The 27338-nt window shown below is 65.7% G+C and overlaps 1 protein-coding gene across 1 annotated transcript in view; it reads left to right on the top strand.

The window, feature by feature from the left end:
* The window catches only part of Plxna1 (plexin A1), a 76840-nt gene that overhangs the window by 10984 nt on the left and 38518 nt on the right, over positions 1-27338 (top strand). Inside the window, exons 4-29 of the mRNA XM_077793515.1 lie at positions 4610-4750; positions 5448-5548; positions 5782-5905; positions 5989-6142; positions 6580-6679; positions 7483-7597; positions 9424-9624; positions 10674-10770; positions 10860-11053; positions 11602-11753; positions 11832-11952; positions 12300-12436; positions 13476-13643; positions 13800-13893; positions 14077-14316; positions 14405-14548; positions 14751-14985; positions 17296-17438; positions 17882-18138; positions 18509-18575; positions 22681-22827; positions 22949-23108; positions 23693-23796; positions 24076-24172; positions 24482-24672; positions 24805-24974. Coding sequence (XP_077649641.1) covers positions 4610-4750; positions 5448-5548; positions 5782-5905; positions 5989-6142; positions 6580-6679; positions 7483-7597; positions 9424-9624; positions 10674-10770; positions 10860-11053; positions 11602-11753; positions 11832-11952; positions 12300-12436; positions 13476-13643; positions 13800-13893; positions 14077-14316; positions 14405-14548; positions 14751-14985; positions 17296-17438; positions 17882-18138; positions 18509-18575; positions 22681-22827; positions 22949-23108; positions 23693-23796; positions 24076-24172; positions 24482-24672; positions 24805-24974 — 3854 coding nt within the window. The remainder of the gene's footprint in view (positions 1-4609; positions 4751-5447; positions 5549-5781; positions 5906-5988; positions 6143-6579; positions 6680-7482; positions 7598-9423; positions 9625-10673; positions 10771-10859; positions 11054-11601; positions 11754-11831; positions 11953-12299; positions 12437-13475; positions 13644-13799; positions 13894-14076; positions 14317-14404; positions 14549-14750; positions 14986-17295; positions 17439-17881; positions 18139-18508; positions 18576-22680; positions 22828-22948; positions 23109-23692; positions 23797-24075; positions 24173-24481; positions 24673-24804; positions 24975-27338) is intronic.

The following is a 27338-nucleotide window of genomic DNA, read 5'->3' on the forward strand; positions in this document are numbered from 1 at the left end:
TCCCCATCTGCAGTGCAGCAGGGGACAGTCCCCGCCCTGTCGCTGGGCCACAAAGGGGCACCCCGGGCCGGCCTCACGCTGCTGCAGCGGGACCCAGGGGGCTGGGCCCGTCTGAGGCACCGCCTGCCCTCTCTGGTCACCGTGCCAGGCCTGGTGATGTGCCCGTCGCCTGCGCATCCCGTTTTTCAGGAGGATCTGGTCCCTGGGCTCTGAGGTCTCTGACTGTGATCGCTGGCAGCTGTGATGGGCAGAGTGTCAGGGGCCAGCTCCTGCACCCCGGTGGCCACCACACCATGGCCAGGGACCTGCGCTGCAGGACCACGCTGCTCAGGAAGGAGGCCTGGGGGACGGCCCTTCCTGTGTGTCCTGGGGCTGCCAGGAGGTGGGAGATCCTCCTGCCTCGGCCTCTCCGCTGGGCTCCAGCCTCAACCCCTGCCTGACCCTCCTCCCTTTGCAATGGCTCTGCTTCGTCACACGCGTCCCTGAGCTTCACGCGTGGTTCTGGTGGGCAGGTGTCTAGGTCTCTGCCGGGCTGCCCAGGCCTCGTGACCTGGTCGTCTGATTTCCGTCTCTCTTGCTGGGTGTTGGGTTTTTTGGGTTTTTTCGGTACTGAGGATTGGACTCGGGGACACTCAACCCCTGAGCCCCGTCCCCAGCCCTATTTTGCATTTGATTTAGAGACAGGGTCTCCCTGAGCGGCTCAGGGACTTACTAAGTTGCTGAGGCCGGCCTCCTTGAGATCCTCCCATCTCAGCCTCCTGAGCCGGTGGAATGACAGACGTGGGCCACTGCACCTGGCTCTCTTGCTGGTTTGAGGTCCAGGTGGGGGCCCTGTTGGCTGTGTGCTGTGTCCAGCTTGTGGTCACTGGTAGGGAAGGGAGGGGACCCGGCTGTCGGCTCCTATGTGCAGTTGCTGTGGGTTTCCTGCTGTGGCCAGGGCTATGGTCCCGCACCTTTGGGGCAGTGGCTCGGACATCTGTGCTTCCTGGAAAGCTGTGTCTGCCTGTGACTGTTCTGGGTCAGCGGGCCACCGAGGAGACCGGGAAGGTCCCCTCCTTGGCCCTGTTGGTCTGACGAGGGCTGCTCAGCCCGGGAGCTGGTGGTGCGTGAGCGTGAGTGTGAGTGTGCAGGCTTCTGCCTCCCAGTGGCCAGCAGAGTCCCCTCCAGACCCACGTGGATGACCTTGGTGTGAAGTGGGCACCTCACCTTTGATGAGACCCTCCTGGGCCCCACCCGGGGGAGGTGGCTTCCCCACTGGGCCGTCCCCTCCTCCCCGGGCAGACGGGACCCGTGGTGGCTGGGGAGGCTGGAGCAGCTCAGAGGCTGCAGGGACCCAGGGGTGACCATGGGGACCCCAGCCAAGCCCTAGGTCAGGGGTCTGTGCCCGCTGTGTCCCTCTGCCCCACCCCGTGGAGCCGTGAGCTCCTGAATCCGCACGCTCTCCTGTGAGGCGGCTGGTGGCGATGAGGAGACCGAGGGTCAGAGTGGTCCCCTGCTTGCTGAGAGGTCACTGCCGGGGCAGGCTGGGGCTGGTCTGCGGCAGCCCTGGCTGTCCACCACCTGCTGGGCCCTGACCTGCTTGGTCCCTACTTCTCCCCCACATAAAAAGGTCTGGGTGGGAAGCGCAGGATCTCTGTGACCCCCCTGTCCCCTGCCAGGTGCGTGTGGCCCGGTCACAGCCACAGAGGAGGTCCCCAAGTGCTTTCCCAGGGTCACCCTCCTCCTGGCCTGGCAGCATGGCGGGGACCCGGGAAGGGGCCTGGAACCTGCCCTCAGCCAGGGGGGGCCACGGGTTGGTGACAGGGAAGGGGACATGGCACAGGAGTCCCCCGCCCCTCCTGCAGCCCCTCCTGGGGACACGTGTGGCCGTGGGTGACGGTCCTCTGGCTGGCCGTCCCAGCCCCGGGGCCCCTGGCCGTCCTCGCGGTGGGGTGGATCTTCCCTCCCGGGTCAGGGCCAAGCTGGGCAGCCCCCTGCCTCCGGGCAGCTAGGGCGCGTGCCGGCCTTGGCTCTCGGCCTGGACGGGCCAGACGTCCCCCTGGGCGCCCCCGCCTGCCCTCCGCCTGCAGAATGGGCCCTTTGTTGCCTCTGGGCTGGAGGGACAGCTGACCTGGCCAGGCCGTCAGCTGCCCGCCCGCCCTCCGCAGCAGTTGGCCAGGCCTTGGGTGGCCCTGGGGGGGGCAGGCTGGGGACACTGGGCGAGCCTGCTCCCTGGCTGTCTATGGGGACCATCAGGGACACCGTGTGGTGGCATGTGCCCTGTCCACAGGGGAGATGGGGACCCAGCCTGCTCCTGGCCTCTCCCTGGGGGGGAGCCTGGGGGTGACTCCCCAGGGTACAGGTGGCGCAGGGGACCCTGGGGACTGGACGCCCAGGCACAAGCCGGGTGGGCTGAGCTGGGTCCCTTCCTGAGCTGGCCGGCGGGGGCCTGTGCCCTGGTGCCGCCGTCTGGTGGCCATGTCCCAGGGGCCATGTCCTTGCAGGTGTGGGGGAGGGGCTGCTGGCCATTCCAGTGGTCCTTGGGGACAAGTGTCCAGACTAAGGAGATCCTGGCTGGAGGTGGCAGGGGACGCCCAGGGATGCCTGTGGCCTGGCCCCCGTGCCCAGGGTACCTCTGCCAGAGGCCCAGCTGCTGTGGCCAGGGAACGGCTGGGCCCAGCTGCCCCAAGAGCAGGCTGCCTCCAGGTGGGTGGCCCCGGAGTGGACAGCTGTGGGCGGCGGCTGTGGGTGGTGGCACGTGGGCCCCGCCATCCTGCCAGCCGCCCTGGCCCTGTGCCCGCCCCACCGTCTGCAATGCCCTCCTGGTGGGCGCCGGCTCCTCCTACTCTGGGGACAGATTCTGGGTCCCCTGTGCAGTGGGGGGGTCTGGTTTGCACCCGGGGTCCCCGTGACACGTATGCGCCCAGGTCTGGCTGGGCCTGGACGTGGGGGCTCTTCGGGACACAGTGTGACTGTCCCTAGAGTCTTGTCTACTCGGGTGCTGCCTCCCGCTGTGTCCCTCTGCGGGGCCCTGCCTCCCTGGGACCCGCCCGTGTGTGTGAAGGGGCAGGGGTGACCCGTGCGGGGCAGGTGGAGGGACAGCTGGCCTCGCGTGCCCCTGGCCGCAGCTGTTGGGGGCCACCTGTCCCTGTCATCCGAGTCGGCCCCGTCCCATGCCTGTGGGTGGGGGGCAGGGTGTCTGGGAGCCTGCGCTGGCCTGTGTCCCCGGATTGTCCAGGACTCTGTCCTCTTCTGCTGTGCCCGGCCCTGGGGACAGGCCCAGTGGGGACAGGAGGCTGGTGCATATAGAAAGCCCCCCGGGTGTTGGGCGGGGAGAAGGGCCAGGCTCAGGGGTCCACGGGGGGCCGCACACTGGGCAGCGCTGGGTCTTCCCGGGGTGTCCTCAGGTTGGGGACACGGGCAGCGTCCTGCTTGGGTCTGGAGGTCTGGGTCCCCGGCTGGACCCGTCCATTCCCATTTCACAGATGGGGAAACTGAGGCCACACGGGGACTCCAGCCCCCACACGGGCTCCCCCGCTGGCCCAGCTCCTGGGTGCAGCACCTCTGTCCCCAACCCGGGGCGTGGGGGTCGTGCACCCGGAGGGGGACATCTGGGTCCCCACCCCCACAGGCCACGGCCGGACTGGCCAGGCGCAGGGCCGGGTGTGTCCCTGTCCCACTCACGGGACGCCCGGCGCTGTGCCTTAGCTCTCTGTCCGCCTGGTGTCCCCTCCTGGCCAGCGTTCCCAGAGTGTGGGTGACAGGGCTGTCCCCGCCCCCTGCCCGGCTCTTCCGGGTCTGGTTTGACTTAAGCCCCGGGTGGGGAGCAGCTGAGCGGATGTGGGGGGCGGGGGCTCTCAGGAATGTGTCCCTCCCCCTCCAGGGCCGCCTCCTTGGCCCAGAGTCGCAGGCCCCACCCGCTGGCCGCCTGGCCCAGCCCCAGGAGCTGCGGGAGCCAGACCTTGGCTCAGCCCTTGGCCCCAGGCCCTGTCCCTGCCCCTGTGACCAGAGGTGACCGTGCTGGGCAGGCCCGTGACTTGTGGGCAGGAGCAGGCTCAGGCCCGTCCAGGAGCCCAGCTGGGCTGTGAGGACGCCCCAAGTCCCATCTCCAAAGAGTCCCCTGGGTCTCGCTGTTAATGAGATCCATTTGTTTGGTCAAAAGCGACTAAAAATACCGCAGCCTCGTGCGCAGGGCACAGGAGCGGAGCTGGGTGACGGGCCCCGACTTGTCTGGGACCTGGAACACAGTTCCATGCCATCAGGTGCCTCCTCTCCTGCTGGCTTCTGACCCGGGGTGTCCCCGACCCCCAGGACACCCCAGGGCTCCATCTTGGCCTCTACAGCCTCCAGCCTCCTGGCCTCCCTTCTCCTCCTTGTGCCTTGCTCCGCTCTGGGCTCTGTGCACTGATCAAGGGACCAGGGACTCCCTGGGCCCCGTGGTGCCCTGCGTGGGCTCCCTGTCCTTGAGGCTGGGACCTGGCTCAGCGGGGAGTCCACGTGGCTGACCTTGGCCTCCTCTGAACCCAGCCTCCTCCTGGCGGGGGAGGCTGGGACCTCCAGCCTTGAGTAGGCGTGGGCTGTGACAAGGGCATCCACAGAGCCCCGCTGAGGACCCTCCTCACTGCCGCAGATCCTGGTGGACCTGGCGAACCCTGGTGGCCGCCCGGCCCTGGCCTACGAGAGCGTGGTGGCCCAAGAGGGCAGTCCCATCCTGCGCGACCTCGTCCTCAGCCCCAACCGGCAGTACCTCTACGCCATGACGGAGAAACAGGTGGGCGCCCGGATGGCTGTGGGGCGAGGTGGGACGGAGGGTGGGGGATCGGGGAGGCTGGGGTCCACTGTGACCCCAGGAGCCACCTCTTCTTCCACAGCCACGCCCAGGGGGCGAGTGGACTTGTTGGGCAGGTCTCAGGGAGCACTTTTTTGTGACAGGGGGAGGGTACTGGGGATTGAACCCAGGGGCCCTCGACCCCTGAGCCCCGTCCCCAGCCCTTTTTAGATTTTATTTAGAGACAGGGCCTCCCTGAGTGGCTTAGGACCTTGCCTTTGCCGAGGCTGGCCTCCACCTTGCGATCCTCCTGCCTCAGCCTCCAGAGCCACTGGGATGACAAACGTGTGCCCCTGTGCCTGGCTCACTGTTTATTTTTGTGTCACCAACCGATCCATGTCCTGGGGAGTGGGGACAGATGTGAGGGTCCTCGCTGCGTCCAGATTCTCCTGGGCCTTGTGTTAGGAATTCCCAGTCCCTCCCTGTTGGGGACAAAGATTTGGAGGGAGCAGTTTCAGAGCACAGGGGGCAGTGGGGGGCTGGGGCACCGGGGACTGAGGAGGGGGGAGGGCAGGGCCGGTGTGGCAGCGGGGACACCAGAGCTGGCCTCCTGGCTTCATGGAGGCTAGGAGTGGCCTTGGAAGATAGCACCAGGGAGGCCTGAGGACCAGACGGACTGACACCTGGCCTCCCACCGCAGGTGACGCGGGTGCCCGTGGAGAGCTGTGTGCAGTACGCGTCCTGCGAGCTGTGTCTGGGGTCTCGGGACCCGCACTGCGGCTGGTGTGTCCTGCACAGCGTGTGAGTCGGGTGGCCTTGACCTTGACCTGGTGGCCTGTGCCCTGGGAGGGTGCCACCAGCCTCCCGTGCTACCCAAGGTGCCCAGGGCTCCTTAGGGTCCCTCCTGGGCACCGTGGCCAGGAGCAGGGCGCCCCAGGGTGGCGGGCTGGGCCCTGCGTCCCCGCCCCGGGTGGTGGCCGGCTGGGCGGGTGGCCCTGGGTCCCCTGGCCGGCCTCAGCACCCTCTGACCGCAGCTGCTCGAGGCAGGACGCGTGTGAGCGGGCGGACGAGCCCCAGCGCTTCGCCTCCGACCTGCTGCAGTGCGTGCAGCTGACCGTGCAGCCGCGCAACGTGTCTGTCACCGTGTCCCAGGTGCCGGTGAGTGTGGCCACCCCGCTGCGGGGGACGGGGTGGGGTGGGGACCCCGGTGCCCGCTCACCGCTCCCTTCCGCTGTGGCCAGCTCCTGCTGCAGGCTTGGAACGTCCCCGACCTCTCGGCCGGGGTCAACTGCTCCTTCGAGGACTTCACGGAGTCCGAGGGCATCCTGGACGACGGCCGCATCCACTGTCGCTCGCCCTCCGCCAGGGAGGTGGCGCCCATCACGCGGGGCCAGGGTGAGGGTCCTGCTGTCCCCTGATGGGCCTGGAGAGGACCCCGTGCCCTGCGTAGGGACAGCAGATGGGTGGCTCATGGTGACCAGGCTGCGTAGGTGACAGGAGGGGACCCAGGGCACAGGCGGAGCCAGAGGGGTGCGAGGTTGGGCAGCGGGGGCTACCCTGAGTGTGACGGGCCCTGACCCCTCGGGGCTGCTGTGACCCGTCCCTGAGGTGCCTTTCAGACTTCCCAGGCCACCCTGCGAGCCGGTCCCCGAGGCCACCACCAGGAAGGGGACAGGGTCCTGGGTCCACACGAGGACCCTGCGCTCCTGGGGGCTGACCTTGAGGACCTCCAGGGTCCTTGGGCATGTCCTCCCCTGCCTGGGCTTGTCCTGGGCTCTGTCCCCTCCTGGTGGCCCTGGTGGCCCTGGTGACAGGCCCGCGGTGCTCCCCAGGGGACCAGCGGGTGGTGAAGCTGTACCTCAAGTCCAAGGAGACGGGGAAGAAGTTCGCGTCCGTGGACTTCGTCTTCTACAACTGCAGCGTCCACCAGTCGTGAGTGTCCCCGAGCCCCGCCTCTGTCCCCTGCCGTCTCTCTGCAGATGCCCCGTGGGCCTCCCCTCGGGCCAGCTGGGCAGGGAGCAGGGAGAGGCCTTCAGGAGAGCCACCCGCCAGGCAGGGGCCAGGCCGAGGGGGACAGGCAGCGGGTGGGGGGGGCAGTGCCACCCACAGGGCCCGTGGTGGCCTCGGGTGTGGGGCTGTGTCCTGAGCCGGGGGTGACGTACAGAGTCACACACAAAGCATCCACCTGCCTGGCTCACTGGCCACCACGAGAGCCAGTGGACCGCAGGCAGCAGAATAGAGACCAGGACTTCGGGGAGGGGACAGTCTTAAGTAGGACTGGTCCGGTGGCCCAGAGGGCAGATGGCCAGGGGTGGCGGCATCAGCTAGTAACTAGGGAGGTTCTGGAGAGAAGGGGGCAGCCTCCTCCAGAGACTTTGGGCCTGGACCCAGCGCCTGTGATGGCCGGTCCCTGTCACAGGGCCCAGCCCCTGTCAGATTCAAACAGACCAGCCGCTGCTCAGGTAGGATGTGGTTCTGGCCAGGGAGACGGGTGTGGTCAGTTCTGTGTGGTCATCACAGCCACTGGTGTGGGGTGACCAAGGCTCTGGAGAAGAGAACAGTGGAGGCGGGGGTGGGGGGACAGGAAGGCAGGCGGGAAACCATTTGGGGGAGGTTTTCTCTCAGAAGCAGCATGTGCAAAGGCCCTGGGGCAGCACGGTGGGAGCGCAGGGCGCTGCGCTCCCGGCTGGGGTGTGGGCCTGGGGCCTGGCTCACCAGCCGCCCACCCTCTGCAGCTGCCTGTCCTGTGTCAACGGCTCCTTCCCCTGCCACTGGTGCAAATACCGCCATGTTTGCACACACAACGCCGCCGACTGCGCCTTTCTGGAAGGCCGCGTCAACGTGTCTGAGGTAAGGCTCGGTGACAGGGTCTCGGGTCTCAGAGGCGCAGACAGCCCCGCCTGCGTGCCACCCGCGGGCTGGCCGGGAGCGTCCTGTGAGTGGTTGGACGGTTGGGCTGCTGGCCTCGTACCCCAGGGGTGCGACTGACCAGGTCAGTCTGGGAGGGCGCTGGACACTGTGTAGCAGGGTCTGTGGCAGTGGGCACAGCCTCTGGGCAGTCTTGGCCAGTGCTGCTTTGTGGTCTCCTTTGTGACCCATGGGGTACGTGGGGAGGCTTCAGATCAGGCCCTGGGCTGGGCCTCTATTAGGGGGCAGCCCTGGGCGCCCAGGCCACACTGCCTAGGCCCTGGTGGCCGTGGAGTACGAGCCTGGGGCTCAGGCCTGGCCGGGGACACAGGGCCTGGCTGGGGGACACGGGGCCTGGTGGCCTGCATCTCGCAGGCAGACAGGGAACTAACTCTGGGATCAGCTGGTGGGGGACAGTCCTGAAGGACTGGTAATTCAGTGGTCACCCTGGAGCCTGGCACAGCGCTGGGTCTGTCCACGGGCTCTGGGGCAGATCCAGGGCCTGCTGGGCACCGCGTGGGCAGGACGCTGTGGCTGGACAGGCGGGGTGAGGGCAGGTGCCCTGCTGGGCACCTGTGGGGCAGGAAGTGTCCGTGGCTTGGGGCCCTGAGCCTCCTCCCCATGGCCTCCCAGCCACCCCAAGCAGTGGACAGGACAGGTATCAGATGCAGACTCCACGGGGCTGCGTAGGGAGGGCCAGGGGCGCAGGACCCCAGGTGGGTCATGGTCACCTCTCGGCCTGGCCCCGGCTTGACCCAGAAGCCCTTGAGTGAAGGGAGGCCGGGCAGCCTCCACAAAATCCCAGCCTCCCAAGGGAGCCTTCAGCCTTGCCCCAGGTGTCTGTCCACCAGGCCTGGACCCAGGCCTCCCAGAGCCTGGGGGTCACCGTGGAGGCTGGGCAGGCAGGAGGGCAGCGGGCAGAGGGGTGACCTCGGAGTATTGGGGCGGCAGGTCGAGGCTACCCAGTGCTGCTGGCTGTGGGTCGCACCTGGGGCTGTTGGCGGTGGGCAGGTGGCAGTGCGGGACGCTGGCCAGGACCTCCTGTGGGGAGACCCCGTTCTGTCTCCTGCCACCAGCCAAGAAGCTTCCTGGACTCAGTGGCCTCCTGTAGTCACAGTGACAATCCAGCCTGGGCCCGGAGTCCCTGTCCCCTGCAGAAGCCTGGCAGAGTCTCTGAGGAGCTGGCCCGGGACCCAGGGCCCGCTTCGGGAGCTGTGGCAGGCCTTGGGGACAAGGGCCTGTTTTCAGCATCCCTATTTAAAGCCAGGCTCTGCGTCCCCGGGGCGCTCCTCCCCAGGCCGCCACCCGACGTGCTGCAAGGACCCAGGGTCATTGCATCAGGTCTTTGGTGCCGAGACGCTGTCCCCAGGAGCCCGGGCTGTTTTTCTGCTGGGCTCTGGCTATTTTTACACGCTCCGAGGTCCCCAGCTGGGACCTCGCTCCCCAGCACCCCAGTGTTGGTGGCGGCTACCTCTAGGGGCCTGTCAGCCGCAGGCCAGATGGGGCCCCTCCGCCGTCCAGACGCGGGGGTCTTTGGAAGGAGGGGGACATCCCCGGGCCAGCCTGGCAGGGAACAGGATGCACAGAGCTGGCCGCCACTCACGTCCTCAGGGTGCCAGGGCTGACTCTATGGCACGGTCGGTCCCTGACAGACCGCAGTCAGGGCGCACCAGAGCGCGCTCCTCTGGGGCAGGGTGCGGATGAGGTCCCTGGGGTCAGAGTGGACCCCGTTCAGCTGTGCCGGTCCCCAAGAAGCCTGTTGTCCCCAGGACTGCCCGCAGATCCTGCCCTCCACCCAGATCTACGTGCCCGTGGGCGTGGTGAAGCCTATCACCCTGGCGGCTCGGAACCTGCCCCAGCCCCAGTCGGGCCAGCGGGGCTACGAGTGCCTTTTCCACATCCCGGGCAGCCCGGCCCGTGTCACCGCCCTGCGCTTCAACAGCTCCAGCCTGCAGTGCCAGAATTCCTCGGTGAGACCCCGGGTCGGGCAGGCTGGGGTGGTCGCCTCCATTGATCCCCATCCCTAGAGCTCTGGGACAGGGTGTGGATGAGGTCCCTGGGGTCAGAGTGGACCCCGTTCAGCTGTGCCGATTGTCCCCTGAGCAGCAGCTAGACAGTCCCCTGCCCTCCAGCCTGTGTTTCCCGTCTCTGCCACTGAGTCCCGCCTCCCCTGAACCCCACCCACCTCCCCCCACCCCCGGCTCCCTGTTTGGCCTCATCTTCCCTCTCCTCGGGGCTCGAGGGCTGACTGTGTGAACGCGCCCTTCTCTGTGCCCATCTGTAGTGGCGTCCCCTCCTCCCTCCTCTCCGGGCCCACATTTATCTTTCCGAAGCCGCATCTAAAGGGAAGAGAGAGTGTCAAGGAATTTGATGGGATCCAATTAAATTCCTGCAGATAAAAAATGATGAATAGCTGGGCCGCCCCTTGGAGACACTGGGCCCCCTGACTCTGCCCCCAGCACGGGAATGGCGTTTGAGGTCATCGACTCCAGAAAGTGGGACACAGCTGGAGCGCCAGGCCCAGCCCCTGGGGACGGGGTGGTGACACTGAGGCCAGGCCAGCCTGGGGAGGGGCTGGGGTCAGAGCTGAGCAGGACAGTGATTCCACTGGCCAGGGGAAACCCATCGCACCCCGCGGGGCAGCCTGGTCCTTGTCGGGGATGAAGAGACTGAAGTTCACAGAGCATCCCGGACCCCGTCCACAGGGCCCAGCCGAGGGTCCTGGTTTCCCAGCTTCCTTGTGGTTGGAAGTGGTGTCCAGGACGACCCAGGGAGGCTGGGCTGGGGGGGCAGGGAGTTGACCCTGCTCTGGAGGAGGCTTGGCTGCAGGCTGGGGCCCTGAAACCAGGAAGGGAGACCCTGTGAGGCCGTGGGGGAGCCATGCCCGGGGCAGGTGGGGGGCACCAGCAGGTTTCAGGACCCAGGCTGGACACCCCAGGTCTCTCTGGGGACGGTGGGTGCTGGCCTGACCCCCCTCACTGTGGGAGGGGGTGGCTGACCCCGTGCTCCCCCCTGGCAGTACTCCTACGAGGGCAACGACATCAGCGACCTGCCCGTGAACCTGTCTGTCGTGTGGAATGGCAACTTTGTCATCGACAACCCCCAGAACATCCAGGGTGAGCAGGGAGGGGCCGCCCCGGGCACGGCTGGGTGCTGGGAAGGCGGGAGGGTGGGTGGCCAGGGCTGACGCGCCTGCTCCCCGCAGCCCACCTCTACAAGTGCCCGGCGCTGCGCGAGAGCTGCGGCCTCTGCCTCAAGGCCGACCCGCGCTTCGAGTGTGGCTGGTGCGTGGCCGAGCGCCGCTGCTCCCTGCGACACCACTGCCCCGCTGATGCGCCCTCGGCCTGGATGCACGCGCGCCATGGAAGCAGCCGCTGCGCTGACCCCAAGATCCTCAAGGTAGGCCCCGCCCCTGCCCTAGCCCCGCCCAACTGCCCTGGCCCCGCCCAGCCGGCCCTGGAAGGGCCCCCTGGCCCCGCCCCACTGCCCTGACCCCACCCCACTGCCCTGGCCCCGCCCCACCACTCTGGCCCCGCCCCACCACCCTGGCCCCGCCCCACCATTCTGGCCCCGCCCTACCCTGGCCCCTCCCCACCGCCCTGGCCCCACCCACTGCCCTGGCCCCACCCCACCATCCTGGCCCAGCCCCACCATCCTGGCCCAGCCCCACCATCCTGGCCCCGCCCTACCCTGGCCCCGCCCCACCCTGCCCCTGGCCCCTCCCCACCGCCCTGGCCCCACCCACTGCCCTGGCCCAGCCCCACCATCCTGGCCCCGCCCTACCCTGGCCCCACCCACCCTGCCCCTGGCCCCGCCCAGCTACCCTGGCCCCGCCCTGGCCGGCTCACCTGCCTGCAGCCCTGCCACCGAACCTGCCCAGGCACGGTGTCCCTGGCTGTACTGGGCCCGAGGTGGCTACTAGTGCCCCAGCCTCTGCCTTCCCGCAGCTGTCCCCAGAGACGGGCCCCAGGCAGGGAGGGACGCGGCTCACCATCACCGGGGAGAACCTGGGCCTCCGCTTTGAGGACGTGCGGCTGGGCGTGCGCGTGGGCAAGGTGCTGTGCAGCCCGGTGGAGAGCGAGTACATCAGCGCCGAGCAGTGAGTGCGGCCGGGGTGGGGCAGCGGGCGTGGGGGGCTGCCGGCCTGCAGTTGCTGAGGCCCGGCCTGCGCCCGCAGGATCGTCTGTGAGATCGGGGACGCCAGCACGGTGCGAGCCCACGACGCCCTGGTGGAGGTGTGCGTCAGGGACTGCACCCTCCACTACCGGGCCCTGTCGCCCAAGCGCTTCACCTTTGTGGTAAGTCCCGCCCATGCGGCGCTTGGCTCCCTGCCTGTCCGAGGTGGCCCTGGGGCCTCATCTGGGCACAGGGGCAGGCTCTGGCCACAGCCCACCTGCTTGTCCGCCTCGGGGTCCCCTGGTCCAGCCATGCTCTGTCCTATTCTGCAGCCTCAGGGGCTGTCCCCTCCCCTCCTGTGCTGATTCGGGTTCCAGCCTTCTCTGGCCACCCTGGACAGTTTCTGAGACCGCAGCTGTGGGGCTTCTGTGCTGCTAGGGCCACAGCTGGCAGTGCAGGTTGGCAGAGCAAGACCTGTCCCTGTGGGACCTGTGGGGGACTTTGCTCTCACAAGTCCATCTTCTTACAGACACCAACCTTCTACCGCGTGAGTCCCTCCCGTGGGCCTCTGTCAGGGGGCACCTGGATTGGCATCGAGGGGAGCCACCTGAACGCGGGCAGTGATGTGGCAGTATCCATCGGTGGCCGGCCCTGTTCCTTCTCCTGGTACGGGGTGCAGGTGGGAGTGGGGGGCCAGGGCATGGCTCACCTCTTCTACTGGTAGTTGGGGGCCAGGGCTGTCCCTCCTCCTGGTTCACATGTACTCTGTGCCCCCTTCCGTTGCCAAGGAAACCGGGGTATGGAGAGCCTGGCTGGGGTGATCACTATGGAAACCCGGAGGCGGAGAAGGTTACCATGGAGACAGGGGCTCCCTCCAGCATGGGGAGAGGAGGGAGGAGAGAGGGTAGCTGACGGGAGGGCGTGGCCTGGCTCCAGGGGGCGGGCACAACCTGGCTGCCTCCGCCCCTGTCCTTGCCTAGGAACAGGGGACTCCCTTGGGAACAAAATAAGAAGTATTTAAAAAGGTTTTTTTTTGAAGAAAGCAAACAGACATCTTAACAAAAGCCCTGAGGCTTGAAGTGGATAATTTTAGATTAGAGATGATAATGGAACGGCCCTTTAAATATTTTCCTGTGGTAATTACCCGTTATCAGACTCATCATTGGTGTTTGCAGCTGAGCCAGGCCCCACGGTAGGGCCTCCAGGCCGTGGTGACGGAGCTGAGGGGACAGGTGTAGGTAGTACCAACTGGCTGCCGGGTGAGCCAGTGACCTCGATGTCAGCCTGGCTCATGTCACCTGAGACCCAGGGATGCAGGGGTGAAGCCTCGTTTTCCCGATTGAGGGACATTCACAGGGAAGGGGTCTGATTCATTGGGGCGGTGGCAATACTCTGAAGCCACAGGCAGGGACATTGGCTGCCTGTGCTGCAGAAGAGGCAAAGTCCTGGTGGGTGTGGATCCCTGGCTGGGGTCACCTGAGGCAGGGGTAGCAGAGGGAGGCCCAGGGGAGTGGAGGGCACTTAAGTCCATCTGCCAAGCAGGGTCCGAGGGGCGTGGGGGGTGGCCCCAGGAGGGTATGAAAGTGGCAGTCATGAGCAGTCAGCCATCAGGAGGCAGGTCCAGCCCCTTTCCCATGAGCTCATCTTTAAGGACACTCTGGAATTGTCCTGGATGCCACCTCACGGTGCCCTCGGGCCCCCCCAGGAGGAACTCCCGGGAGATCCGTTGCCTGACACCCCCTGGGCAGAGCCCTGGCAGTGCCCCCGTGGTCATCAACATCAACCGCGCCCAGCTGGCCAACCCCGACGTGAAGTACAATTACACCGAGGACCCCACCATCCTGAAGATCGATCCCGCGTGGAGCATCAACAGGTGGGAGCCCTCCTGCCTGGTGGCAGGTCCCGCCTGCCTGTCCTGCTGGAAGATGACGGGCTTGGTGTCCCTGGGGGGTGGGGGTGGGGCTCTGTCCCTCTGGGGCTGCGCCGCCCCTCCTGTTTCTCATTTGATGACTCTCCACTCATCTTCCAGTGGTGGGACCCTCCTGACCGTCACGGGCACCAATCTGGCCACGGTCCGGGAACCCCGTATCCGGGCCAAGTATGGAGGTGTCGAGAGGGAGAATGTAAGTCCACAGCGTCTGCAGACCCCGCCGGGGCCCTGGTTGGTGGCTCGGTGGGCAGCGGCCTGCATAGGGTGGCCCTGGATGGTGGGTGGTCCATGCAGGGAGCCCCTTGGATGGGGCTGTGCCTTGGGGGAGTTGGCCTCTCTGAGGCCCGCCCTGCATGGTGGTGCGCTGTGTCCCCAGAGCTGCATGGTGTACAATGACACTACCATGGTGTGCCGGGCGCCATCCGTGGACAACCCGACGCGCAGCCCCCCGGAGCTGGGGGAGCGGCCGGACGAGCTGGGCTTCGTCATGGACAACGTGCGCGCGCTGCTGGTGCTCAACTCGTCCACCTTCGTCTACTACCCGGACCCCGTGCTGGAGCCGCTCAGCCCCACGGGCCTCCTGGAGCTGAAGCCCAGCTCCCCGCTCATCCTCAAGGTGGGTCCCGCACCCCTGGGAGGGGTACAGGGTGCGGGTGGGAGCAGAGGCCCCTCTGATCGCCGCTGTGGCACCCCGATCCCCGCAGGGCCGGAACCTGCTGCCCCCCGCGCCAGGCAACTCCCGGCTCAACTACACGGTGCTCATCGGCTCCACGCCCTGCGTCCTCACCGTGTCCGAGACGCAGCTGCTCTGCGAGTCGCCCAACCTCACAGGCCAGCACAAGGTCACGGTGCGTCCGCCCGCCCACCCGCCCTCTTGACCTGTGAGCCCTGCCCAGCCTGGTCCCTGGGCCCTCGTGTCCCCACTCTTGCCATTCTAGGCCCCGTTGGCAGGGTGTCGCCTGCAGCGTGCAGGCAGGTGTCACCGTGGGGGGTGGGACCCTCAGGGCCATGGGCAGGGGCCTCTGAGCTACCTGCACCTCCGCCCTGCAGGTGCGGGCCGGCGGCTTCGAGTTCTCCCCTGGGATGCTGCAGGTGTACTCGGACAGCCTGCTGACGCTGCCCGCCATCGTGGGCATCGGCGGGGGCGGGGGCCTGCTGCTGCTGGTCATCGTGGCCGTGCTCATCGCCTACAAGCGCAAGTCCCGCGACGCCGACCGCACCCTCAAGCGGCTGCAGCTGCAGATGGACAACCTGGAGTCCCGCGTGGCCCTGGAGTGCAAGGAGGGTGTGTGGGGGCGGGGTCAGGGTGGAGGGGGCGGGTCTGGGCGTGGCCCTGGACTGTGATGAGGGTGTGGGGGCAGGGTTAGGGTGGAGGGGGCGGGGTTAGGGTGGAGGAGGCGGGGTCAGGGTGGAGTGGGCAGGGTCTGGGCATGGCCCTAGAATGCAAGGAGGGTGTGTGGGGACGGGGTCAGGGTGCTGGGGGTCTGGGCGTGGCCCTGGAGTGTGAGGATGGTGTGGGGGCGGAGTCAGGGTGGAGGGGGTGGGGTCTGGGCATGGCCCTAGAATGCAAGGAGGGTGTGTGGGGGCGGGGTCAGGGCGGAGGGAGGGGGGTCTGGGCGTGGCCCTGGACTGTGATGAGGGTGTGGGGGCGGGGTCAGGGCAGAGGGGTCGGGGTCTGGGCATGGCCCTAGAATGCAAGGAGGGTGTGTGGGGGCGGGGTCAGGGTGCTGGGGTTTGGGCGTGGCCCTGGAGTGCAAGGAGAGTATGGGAGCCTGGTCAGGGTGGAGGGGGCGGGGTCTGGGCATGGCCCTGCAGTGTGAGGATGGTGTGGGGGTGGGGTCAAGTTGGAGGGGCGGGGTCTGGGCGTGGCCATGGAGTGCTAGGAGGGTGTAGGGCGGGGTCAGGGTGGAGGGGGCGGGGTCTGGGCGTGGCCATGGAGTGCTAGGAGAGTGTGGGGCAGGGTCAGGGTGGAGGGGCGGGCGTCTGGGCGTGGCCATGGAGTGCAAGGTGGTGTGGGGGCGGAGTCACGGTGGAGGGGCGGGGTCTGGGCCCTGTCCTGGAGTTCAAGGAGCAGGGGCAGCCGCCTGTCCTGACCACCAGCACTGGTTCCCTTGACTTGGTTCCTGTGTCCTTGCTCTGGGGGCCTTTGACGCCAGGGAGGGGTCAGCAGCCTACCCGGGGCCGCGGGGTGCCACCCCGTTTGTACCCCAGTGCAGCCTTGATTCAGGGGCCAGGACACCCGGCCTTTTTGTGCCTCAGCCTCCTCATCGGCAGATTGGGCACCCCCCTGGGTGTCACGCTTGGTGGCAGGGTGGCCAGTGGGCAGTGTGGCAGCCTTTGCTTCTCCTTGGTGGCTGTTGTCACCCCTGGGTGCACACAGGTCTCAGTGGGCTGCGTTTCATCCTTGAGTCAGGCAGCTTTGTCCTGTGGACAGGGGACGTGTGTCCGTCCAGCCCTCGGGTGCGACAGGCCTGGGCCCCCTGAAGCCCCTGAGCCTGAGTGGGCGGAGCCCAAGGATGGGTGGGGGCATGGCCAGAGAAGGTGGCCTCCCGGTGGGCAGAGGTCACAGCTGTGCTGACCGTGGGCTAGGGGTGGGTGAGCACGGTTGGAACAGAGGGCTCCTTGTGTGATCCACGGGGTCACCAGGGGCCACCACCTCTGCCCAGCACATCACAGAACTGTCCTATACTCATCCCTGGCAGAGCCAGCCCTGCCCCAGGTGCTGTGGGTGCAGATGGCCGATGTGGGCGGGGTCTCCATGCGGCCCCTCACAGGCTGGGACGCTCAGCTCTGTGGCTCTGTCCTGGGTTATTAGGAACTCCCAGGGGACCCCCTGGCCTGGGGCTTGGCTCCTCTTAAACTAAGTCCCTTGCAGAACCGAGTGGCCTGCAGGTGGCCAGGTTTGCCCTGTGGGAAGTCCTAGCTGACAGGAGGCAGATGTGTGCAGGGGAGGCCCGGCCTCCCCTGAGGCTCTCCCTGGTGGAGGCCGGCTGTCAGCTGAGCCCGTGTGCGCGGTGCCCCTGCCAGAGCGCGTGTGAAGGGGTGGCCAGCAGCTGCTTCAGAGCAGCTGGAGATGCACAGACGCCTGGCACCGGTGCCCAGGAGATGAAGGCCCAACTCTTAATTAAACGGGCAGACGTCTCCCAGAGCCCGCCCGATCCTCTGGCTCCTGATCAGATAGCATGTCCCTGGGGCGGCTGGAGGGCTGACACCTCACAGCTCTGGAATGTTCTGCGGAGCCGCCCCACCGCCCAGCCGGCCTTTGTTCTTGAACGAGAGAGGACTGGCGGGGGTGGAGCAGCCACTGAGGGCCCAGGTTGGCAGGTGGCACTTCCCAGCCTGGGGGGTTGGGAGCCCAGGGACAGCCTGCCTGCCACCAGCCACCTCCCACCCACCCTTAACTGAGAGCCTTTTGGGCACAGGAGGCCCCAGCCGGCCTGGCCCAGTGAGGGACAAGGTCCTGCGTGCATTGGGGTGGGTGACACTGAGGCGCAGGGAGGCAGGGACAGGCAGAGCCAGGCCCAGGTCCTGCCCCCACAGCAGGAGGGCATCGGGGACTCTGGTGAATGGCCCCTGACCCCGCGCCTGGCCACAGCCTTCGCAGAGCTGCAGACGGACATCCATGAGCTGACCAATGACCTGGACGGCGCGGGCATCCCGTTCCTCGACTACCGCACGTACGCCATGCGGGTGCTCTTCCCGGGCATCGAGGACCACCCTGTGCTCAAGGAGATGGAGGTAGGCCTGCTGGCTGGCCCCGGGCATGCAGGTCACTGCTGTCCTCCACCTCTGGGTCCCAGGGTGACCACAGGCAGCCAGTGGCCTGGCAGGTATGAGCGCCCAGCTGGGGACCCGTGGCCGACCAGCACAGGGCCCTCGGGGAGCTGGCTTCTTCTGTTGACACCAGCCAGGGCAGGTCAAAGGGCTCAGCCACAGAGAGGTTGCCAGGAACCAGCCCTCTCATCCTAAGTTCCACCACCACGGTGACACCCATGTTATGTCTGCCTGCAGTGGGCATCTCGTGGGCAGTGGTCTAGGTCTATCCTGAAAGCACAGGCTGGGACAACACTTCTAGGGCATGTCCACTCTGCCAAGGAGGGCAGCAGGCTCTGGGACTCAAGGGCGTGCCTCCCACCGTTGGCCTCCCTGTCGAGGCCCAGCAGCCTGCCGTGTTCCCGCAGGTGCAGGCCAACGTGGAGAAGTCGCTGACGCTGTTCGGGCAGCTGCTGACCAAGAAGCACTTCCTGCTGACCTTCATCCGCACGCTCGAGGCCCAGCGCAGCTTCTCCATGCGCGACCGCGGGAACGTGGCCTCACTCATCATGACGGCCCTGCAGGGCGAGATGGAGTACGCCACGGGCGTGCTCAAGCAGCTGCTGTCCGACCTCATCGAGAAGAACCTGGAGAGCAAGAACCACCCCAAGCTGCTGCTGCGCCGGTGAGCCTCCGCCAGCCTCCGCGGACACCCGGCCTCCACCGGCCTCCCACAGACACCCAGCCTCCCACAGACACCCGGCATGTCCAGGCCCCATTTTAGGGGGTACCAGGGATTGAACCCAGTGCCTCTTACCCACAGAGCCACACCCCAGCCCCTTTTTATATTTTAATGAGAGACAGGATCTCGCCGAGTGGCTGAGGCTGGCCTCCAACTTGCCATCCTCCTGCCTCAGCCTCCGGAGCCACTGGCACTCCAAGAGTACACCACCGAGCCCAGCTTGTGGGCACCTTCAACCCTGTTGAAAGGGGGGTGGACGTGGTAGGTGGGGCCTGCAGGGACCTCATGGCTGTGTTCTGTTCTGCAACCTCAGGACCGAGTCGGTGGCAGAGAAGATGCTGACCAACTGGTTCACCTTCCTCTTGTACAAGTTCCTCAAGGCAAGTGGGGGCCGGTGGGGCGCGTCCCAGAGAGGGTGCCAGGGTGGCCCTCTGTCACAAGAGCGTCAGTGACACAGGGATCAGAGAGCCAGAGGGAGATGCTGGACGGTGGGCAGCAGGTGGGGTCTCTGCCCACGTGGAGGGCGCGGGCCTCTCGGGACTGTGTCTGGTGGCCCTGGCTCTCCCATAAGCCCCTGGACGTGGTCCCGGGGACTTTAGCTGGGTTCTGAGTAGCTGAGCGACGGCCTGTGTTTCTGCGCTGGGCGTCACAGACCCACCCGCCTGCCTTCCCCTGGACAGGGTGACCACTGGTGCAGCCTGGTGGTCAAGGGCGAGGGCCAGTGCTCCATGCTGAATCCAGGCCTCTGCCGCCCCTCAGGACTTCCGGTCCTCCCTCTGCTGTCCCCTGTCCAGCCTGGCTCAGGGACAATCCACTGGCACGTCTGTGGACAGAGCCATGTCCCCAGAAGGACGTCCCTTGCCTGAGGAAGGAGAGACAGTAGAGGAGGGGGGGCGAGGTGAGGGGCACAGGCGCAGGGAGTGACCAAGGAGGGTGACACTGAGCAGAGGCCACGTGGCCCAGGAGGTGAAGCAAGAGAGCCCTGGGCAGAGAGTCGGCTGGCGGGCACCCAGCCTTTTTTTTCCTGGTCCCAGGGACTGAACCCAGGGGTGCTAACCCCTGAGCCCCATCCGTAGCCCTTTTTCTATTTTATTGAGAGACAGGGTCTCGCTGAGTGGCTCAGGGCCTCGCTGAGTGGCAGAGGCTGGCCTCCACCTTGCGATCCTCCTGCCTCGGCCTCCCGAGTCTCCATCACCAGAGGGACGGGATGCCGGGCAGCAGATCTGCTCCCGGGTCCTAAGTCGGTGGAAACCTGGCAGAGCGTGGCCCCGGGGGACCGCACACACAGAGGGCTGGCCGTGCCGATACTACCTTCTCCCTCCTCCCCTGCCCCTCAGCCCCTGCAGTTACCACTGGGCTTTCTTGTCTGTGTGCCTTTGACTGCTCTGGGCTCCGTATATAAGTGGAACCATGACCTAGTTCAACTTAGCATAATGGGCAGGGAGTCCGTGCGTCCAGCAGAAGATGAAGACGTAAGCAAAATGTGGCCGATACCGTAGTCTCCTTGTCTACTCTTTTACTTTTCTTAGTTTCTGTTACCTGTGGTCAAGAGCAGCCTGAAGATAATCTATGGAAAACTGTCTTAGAAATAAGCAATTAGTAAGTTCTAAATTGCCTCCCATCTGAGAAGCAGGATGGAATCTCACATGTCCTTCCTGGAACTTGATTCTGCCTTTGTCCGCTGTATCCACCCTGTATATGCTACTCTCCCGTTAGTTACTGAGTAGCCATCTTGGTTTATCACGTCAACTGTCCAGCAGTACCTGTGTTCACGCGACCTTATTTTACTTACTCTCCCAAAGAGAAACTGGAAAGTGCTTCCTTGAAGCACCAGTTCTCAATATGGAAAGAAAGAATTTGTATGCTGAGGCTGCAAAAGACCTATGGTGACAATGAATTTTCTATCCGCGAAATCGCGAAGAAAAAAGAAACGTGCTCTAGTTTTGCTGTCTCACCTCAAACTGCAAAAGTTGCAGCTACTGTGCGTGATAAGGGCTTAGTTAAGATGAAGAGGTGTCACAGCTGTGTGTGGATGACATGGACAGAAAATGTGTCCCCGTTGATGACAGTGAGTCACGACAGAAAGCTCCGAACCTGTGTGATAGTTTAGACACATCTACTGCAAGTAATGAATGGCTACACTTACGCAAGAAGGGGCTTGGATTGTGTTGAGAAAACACAGTGTGTGTAGGGTTTGGCTCTGCTCAAGGCCTCAGACACCTCCTGGGGACCTGGGGACATGCCCCCAGCAGATAAAGGGAGACAGTTTTATACAACGGTATACAGTGGAGTATTATCCTGCCTTAAAAAAGGAGGGAAATTCATTTTTCAAAATTTTATTTATGTTCTTGTTTTGGTACCAGGGATCAAACCCAGGGACACTTAACCACTGAGCCACATCCCCAGCCCTTTTGATATTTTATTTTGAGGCAGGGTCTACCCTAAATTGTTCAGAGTCTCCCTCAGTTGCTGAGGCTGGCCTCCAACTTGCAATCCTCCTGCCTCAGCCTCCCGAGTCTCTGGGTTTACAGACACTCACCACCATGTCTAGTAACTCGTGCATCTTTTCACATGCCTGACCGGGCACCTTTGTGTTTTCTTTGAAGTCAGGATTGCAAACACCTGTTTTTATCCTTTGTGTGTTTCTAGAGTTCCTTGTTTTAGCGTATTGTAGGAGGGTTTAAATAATACCCACTTTCCATCTTTTACAACCCCTACGATTGCCAAGAAATGATTTTTACTTGTCTATGGAGTGAGGTAGGGATTATCTGGATTTCTTTGCCCCCAATGGAGAATCTCTTGACTTACCATCCTGTATTGAACTGTCTCTACTGGGGTTTCTTCTTCTTGGAAAAGTGGCACTTTTCATCTGGTCGTTTCTGTGCATTCCGGAGGGTCTGAGCCCCCCACCACATACGAACCTCTGTCCAGGAGGGAAAGGTCGTGGTCTCTGGAGTTCTTAGGTTCTGAGCCTCCCTCCTCTGCAGCCTCCCATCTCCTCACACCCTCTGTGCCCGTGTCATGGAAGGCGGCACCTGATCAGGAGTGAACCACCGGCTCCACCGGAGAACCCCTGGAATTGAAGGGGCAGGTGCATTGATGTGAGATGGCTCTGGGTTCAAATCCTGGTGCCTTGAGATGTTCACTGAATGACTGTGGGCCCTGTGGCCTCCCATCTCTGACCCTCCGAGGCTGTAGCAATGCCATTTGTACCCTCTGCAAGGTCCAGGTCTGGCAGAACCCTCTAGCAGGCATCTAGGGAAACCCCAGAAGGCTCGGGCCTCCCTCTCTCCCATCAGATGGTGTCCCCAGGCAGAGAGGCGGTTCCTGACAACAGGGTGGCTGATCTCCGCATCCCTCCTCCTTGCAGCCGACTTAATGAAGCCAAGTTTGCAGATGAAACATAATTTCAAAGACAGGCCTGTTGTTGGAAGGTCTCCGGATGATCTGTGTTTGTGGCCGCTCCTTAGCAGCTGTCTCTTTAATTACTGCAGATGCTAACGAGGTGCCCGGAGCATCTGGTTACAGGGACAGAGCCACTGTCTGTGTGCCAGGGCCCCCCGGGGAGGGGGGGAGGGAGCACGGCCTGAGCTGCCCACCTGGGGCACAGCATCATCTGCACTCCACCGGGTGGCCCAGACCTGCGGAGGACCCTGAGCCCAGGCCCCGTGGGGACCCGCTGGTGCAGGGAGGGGACACAGCCAGCTCAGGCCCTGCAAGGTGGAGGCGCAGGTGCATGGTCTCATTCATTCAGATCAGGAGTGGGGGGCCTGCACCCAAACCCACCAGGGTGCCCGGTCCTGGGCAGCTTCTTCTCCAGGGGCAACAGGACAGGTTGTGAGAGAGGGTGCAGGGGTAGGGACAGCATCTGAGCTGGGGTCAGGAGTGGGGGCAGCAGGTGCGCTCTGCCACTCTGGCCTGGGCTATGGACCCCTGCTGCGCTCGGGGCACCCTTAGATGCACCCTTAGGTGCCTGGGGATCGTTTTTCTGAGCAGCCAGAGATTCCAGCCAGGGGGGTCCCCGACATCTAGCAGATCACAGTCCCCCCAGAGTGTGGGGTGCAGCATCCACCCGTGCAATGGGCCACGGGGAGCGGGGGGGGGGCTTCCTGGGGGGGGCTGTGTCCTGAGATCGGTGAGTGGGACGCGGGTGGCCCTGGTCCCCTGGGGTCTGCAGGGTGCCGTGGACCTGCCCCCGACTCCCCCGGGCCCTGCGTGGCGGGACACATCCGGGCATCTCCTGGGCTCCCGACGTATGATTTATTTAGGGCGCGCTCATGCATATTCATGAGGTGCCGGGTCTGCGCCTTGCATTGATTGTCCTGCCGTCTTCCCGGGGCTTTGGCATCGGGGACACGCTCGCCTCTGAGAAGGGGACGCTTGTTTCTGTTGGCCTGGGAGCAACAGGGATGGCGTTGGGAGGGCCAGGGGCTTTTGGGGAGCCCGGGATCGCGGCCTCACGACGCCCCCCGACCCCACCTGCAGGAGTGCGCCGGGGAGCCCCTGTTCATGCTCTACTGCGCCATCAAGCAGCAGATGGAGAAGGGCCCCATCGACGCCATCACGGGCGAGGCGCGCTACTCCCTGAGCGAGGACAAGCTCATCCGCCAGCAGATCGACTACAAGACCCTGGTGAGGGCCACCCCGCCTGTCCCTGTCGCCGCTCCACGCGCTCCCCAGAGCCCGCCCTGGCTACGCCCAGGGGAGCCGGGCTGACACAGGCTGATGTCCCCCGGGCCACCCTCCCCTGCAGACCCTGAACTGCGTGAACCCCGAGAACGAGAACGCGCCCGAGGTGCCCGTGAAGGGGCTCAACTGTGACACGGTGACGCAGGTCAAGGAGAAGCTGCTAGATGCCGTGTACAAGGGGGTGCCCTACTCCCAGCGGCCCAAGGCTGGGGACATGGACCTGGGTGAGCAGGCGGGCCTCCTGCCAGCCACGTGGTGGTCAGTGGGTTCTGGGCAGGGGACCTGGGTGCGCCCAGGCGGGGGAGGGGGAGGTGGCTCCAGGATCCCCAGGCCAGGCATTGGGGGGAGGGGTCTGGGCAGGGCCTTGGTCCACCTGGATGACTGGTGGGGACACCAAGGGGGCTTGTGGGGGCAGGTTCTCCTGGCCACAGCGGAGACCTCTGGCTTGTGGGCTGGGTGAGGGGGAGCCCTGGAGGGCCACGGGAGGGTTGGGGTATGGGGCTCTGGGGACCCACAGCAGATGTGGCCAGAACAGCTGGGGCAGGGCCACCATGGGGGAGGGGCCTGGAGCCTGGGGAAGGGGTCCCCAAAGGCAGAGGTCTCCATCTGGGAGTGGCTGGAAGCTGCCCACATAGTGGGATCCAGGGGGAACCTCACCCCTCGATATTCTGGTATTTAAGGCCCTTCACCCAGAGCCCTGCAAGCCCCTGCCCCTCCCCACAGTCCTGTCCCCAGCCCCGAGCTGAGGGGCTGCATCGGGAGGGACCAAGACCTCGAGTCCCCCCCTCCAGCGCCCTGTTCCCTGCAGAGTGGCGCCAGGGTCGCATGGCCCGCATCATCCTGCAGGACGAGGACGTCACCACCAAGATCGACAATGACTGGAAGAGGCTGAACACGCTGGCCCACTACCAGGTGCCTGGCTGCCCCTGTCACAGCTCCCCTCGGGTGCCAGGGAAGGACCCGCGGCTGCCAGATGACCAGCCCGGGGGGAGGAAAGGAGGCCAAGTCCCTGTGTGCACAGTCCCAGGCCCGCCACGGCCCCTGGGGTCCTCCCCATATCTCTGAAACTGTCCCGATGAGGAAACTGATGTTCAGAGTGGTAAGGTGACAGGAGCAGGGGTGTCACTCAGGTCCCCAGCAGGGTGTCTAGTCTCCTGGGGACTCATTGTAGCCCCTTCCTTCTGCCCGCAGGTGACAGACGGGTCCTCAGTGGCGCTGGTGCCCAAACAGACCTCGGCCTACAACATCTCCAACTCCTCCACCTTCACCAAGTCCCTCAGCAGATACGGTGAGGGGGGGCCTGGGGGAGGGGTCAGCCGGGGCCCCAGGGCCTGGGAGGACACCTCCCCGGGCTCTGCTACATGGAGGGGACGTTGTCACCCTTGGCCTTTCTCTTAAGTCCTGGAGGCTGTGCCCCTTCCCCAACAGCATGTCCCCAAGTGCATTCAGCTGTGTCGCGTGCGTGATTGGCCATGCCCAGCGGCCAGGGAGGCAGGGGCGATGTCCCCGGCTCTTGGATGGGGGGACAGCTGTGGCAGGCCGTGGGGAGTGGCACAGGGCTCAGGGCTCCGCCTGCTGACAGGCCTGGTCCCCGCAGAGAGCATGCTGCGCACGGCCAGCAGCCCCGACAGCCTGCGCTCGCGCACGCCCATGATCACGCCCGACCTGGAGAGCGGCACCAAGCTGTGGCACCTGGTGAAGAACCACGACCACCTGGACCAGCGCGAGGGCGACCGGGGCAGCAAGATGGTCTCGGAGATCTACCTGACGCGGCTGCTGGCCACCAAGGTGGGTCCGGCGGGCGGGCGGGCGGGCAGGCGTGGGGCCCCAGCCTGAGGCCACCGCGCTCAGAGCCAGCCTGTCCTCCCCGGGGCGGCAGCGGCGGGCGCTGAGCTCTGGGTGCTCGTCCCTCCCCCGCAGGGCACGCTGCAGAAGTTCGTGGACGACCTGTTCGAGACCATCTTCAGCACGGCGCACCGGGGCTCGGCGCTGCCCCTGGCCATCAAGTACATGTTCGACTTCCTGGACGAGCAGGCGGACAAGCACCAGATCCACGACGCTGACGTGCGCCACACCTGGAAGAGCAACTGGTGAGAGCGCCGGGCCCGGCGGGGCAGTGCCACTCGGAGGGCGGGGCCTGCGGGGGGTGGGGCCTGTGGGGGGCGGGGCCTGCGGAGGGCGGGGAGGGGCCGGTTGGTCACCTCCTGGAGTAGCTGGGCCTCTTGGGGTGGGTGGGGCGCTCTTAGAGAAGCAGCTGGGGCGTGGCGTGGGCGGGGCCCCTCTGAGGGCGGGGCCAGTGGAGGGCGGTGCTGCTTGGAGGGCGGGGCCAGTGCACCACCTGCAGGAGCAGCTGGGGCGGGGGTGTAGGCGGGGCCAGTGGAGGGCGGTGCTCCTCAGTGGGCGGGGCCAGTGGAGGGCGGTGCTCCTCAGTGGGCGTGCCCAGTGCAACACGTGCAGGAGCAGCTGGGGCGTGGTGTGGGTGGGGCCAGTGGAGGGCGGTGCTGCTTGGAGGGCGGGGCCAGTGCACCACCTGCAGGAGCAGCTGGGGCGGGGGTGTGGGCGGGGCCAGTGGAGGGCTGTGCTCCTCAGTGGGCGTGCCCAGTGCAACACGTGCAGGAGCAGCTGGGGCGGGGTGTGGGCGGGGCCAGTGGAGGGCGGTGCTGCTTGGAGGGCGGGGCCAGTGCACCACCTGTAGGAGCTGCTGGGGCGGAGGTGTGGGCGGGGCCAGTGGAGGGCGGTGCTCCTCAGTGGGCGTGCCCAGTGCACCACCTACAGGAGCACCTGGAAGGGGGGGCCTGGGCGGGGCCAGTGCATCGCCTGCAGGAGCAGCTGGGGCAGCTTGGGGGTGGCTGGGGCGCCCTTAGAGGAGCAGCTGGGGCAGGGCACAGGCAGGCGCCCCACGGAGGGCAGGGGCAGCCACAGCACCCTTGTCCTGCGCTGAGCACCGTGCCCGGGCCCAGGCCGCTATGCACTGAGAACATGGAACCTCAGGGCAGTGAGCCCGAGCCGGACCCCCACAGGCCCCTGGGGTCCCATGTGTGAGCCTGAGTGGGGAGAGGTATCCAGCCTCTGGGTGGGCTTCCTCTAGGGTGCCCCCTCCCATGCCCACCTCGGGCCTGGTCTGCCTTCTGCGGCCAGGGCCTCTTTGCCCAGGTGTGGACTGCCCAGCTCCGCAGGCCCCTCTCCAGGGCTCCTGACCATTGGACTTCGCAGGCCTCTTGCTCTCTTCTGAGGGTCCCCAAGGCCGGTCAGTACACCCTGTCCTGCGAGCCCTGGCCACTGACGCAGCCCTGTGCTCTGTCAGTCCTGGCCCTAGTGGAGGGATGGGTCTGGAGCAAGACCAGGCCAGGTTCAAGGATCTGGCGAGGCTGAGGGTCCCCACCGCGTAGTTGGATGACCCTCCTTCCTGTGGGTCCTGTAGCCCCGCTTCCACTAGTTTCTATGTCCACGTGGCCAGCGGTGCCCTCATGCCAGGCCCGCAGCCATACCCTGCCTGGCCTCGTCCCCTTGAGCCCTAGCACTCTAGGTGGCCTCTGGCCATCTTCCTTTCTAGGTCACCTGTGCCCCTCCATCCTCCCCAGTTGGTTGTCTCTCCCCTTCCAGGACTCTGGTGGTCTCCAGGCTGCCACTTAACGGGCCCCACCCACTGAGGAGCACCGCCCTCCACTGGCCCCGCCCACACCCCGCCCCAACTGCTCCTGCCCAGCCCCTCCCTCAGCCCACCTGTGCGGCCCATGGGACCCTGGTCAGGACTGAGGCCCAGAGATCCCCCCTGGGCCGTGCTGAAGGGGCCGCCTGGCAGCGGGAAGGCGGGGTCTACTGGGGAGGTCAGCCCCGGTCAGCCCACGCAGGACAGCCCTGCAGTGTGGAGCATCCTGCATCCACGCCAGCCAGAGTGGTGGCCGCAGCCTGGGGCTGCTGAGCACTTGGTGTGTGCCTGGGGCCACCAACCAGTTTTCAGTGTCATTCGATTACGGGTAGCCACACACAGCCCTGGGTGGCCCGGCTGGTGGCAGTCTTTGAGGTGGTGTTGTAGGCGGAGGTCAGAGTATGTCCTGCACTGGAGCCAAGTGGTGGGTCCCCAGCCAGGAGCAGGGGTGCAAGCCAAGCACACATGCCCCTGGGAAAGCCACTGTGTTGCAGTGGGCCTCAGGGCCCTGGGCCTACACGTCCACCTGTAAGTGACCACATGTGCATGACCACGATGGTGACGAATGCACATCTGAGCACCCAGTTAGGCTCTGGGAGGCTCCAAGTGGTGGGCACTCTGGCAGGCACCAGCTGGTCCACTCTGGACCTCTGTTTCCTCATCTGCTTTGAACTCCACACTGTCCCTGGAGGTCAGGGTTGGGAGGGCCACGAGATGGCTGGCCGGTCCCTTCCCGGTGCCATTCAGAGGGGCGGCCCAGCTGACCGGGGGCCCATGCCTGCTTGCCCGCAGCCTGCCCCTGCGC

Source organism: Urocitellus parryii, chromosome 16 (assembly GCF_045843805.1).
Source record: "Urocitellus parryii isolate mUroPar1 chromosome 16, mUroPar1.hap1, whole genome shotgun sequence".
Lineage (NCBI taxonomy): Eukaryota > Metazoa > Chordata > Mammalia > Rodentia > Sciuridae > Urocitellus > Urocitellus parryii.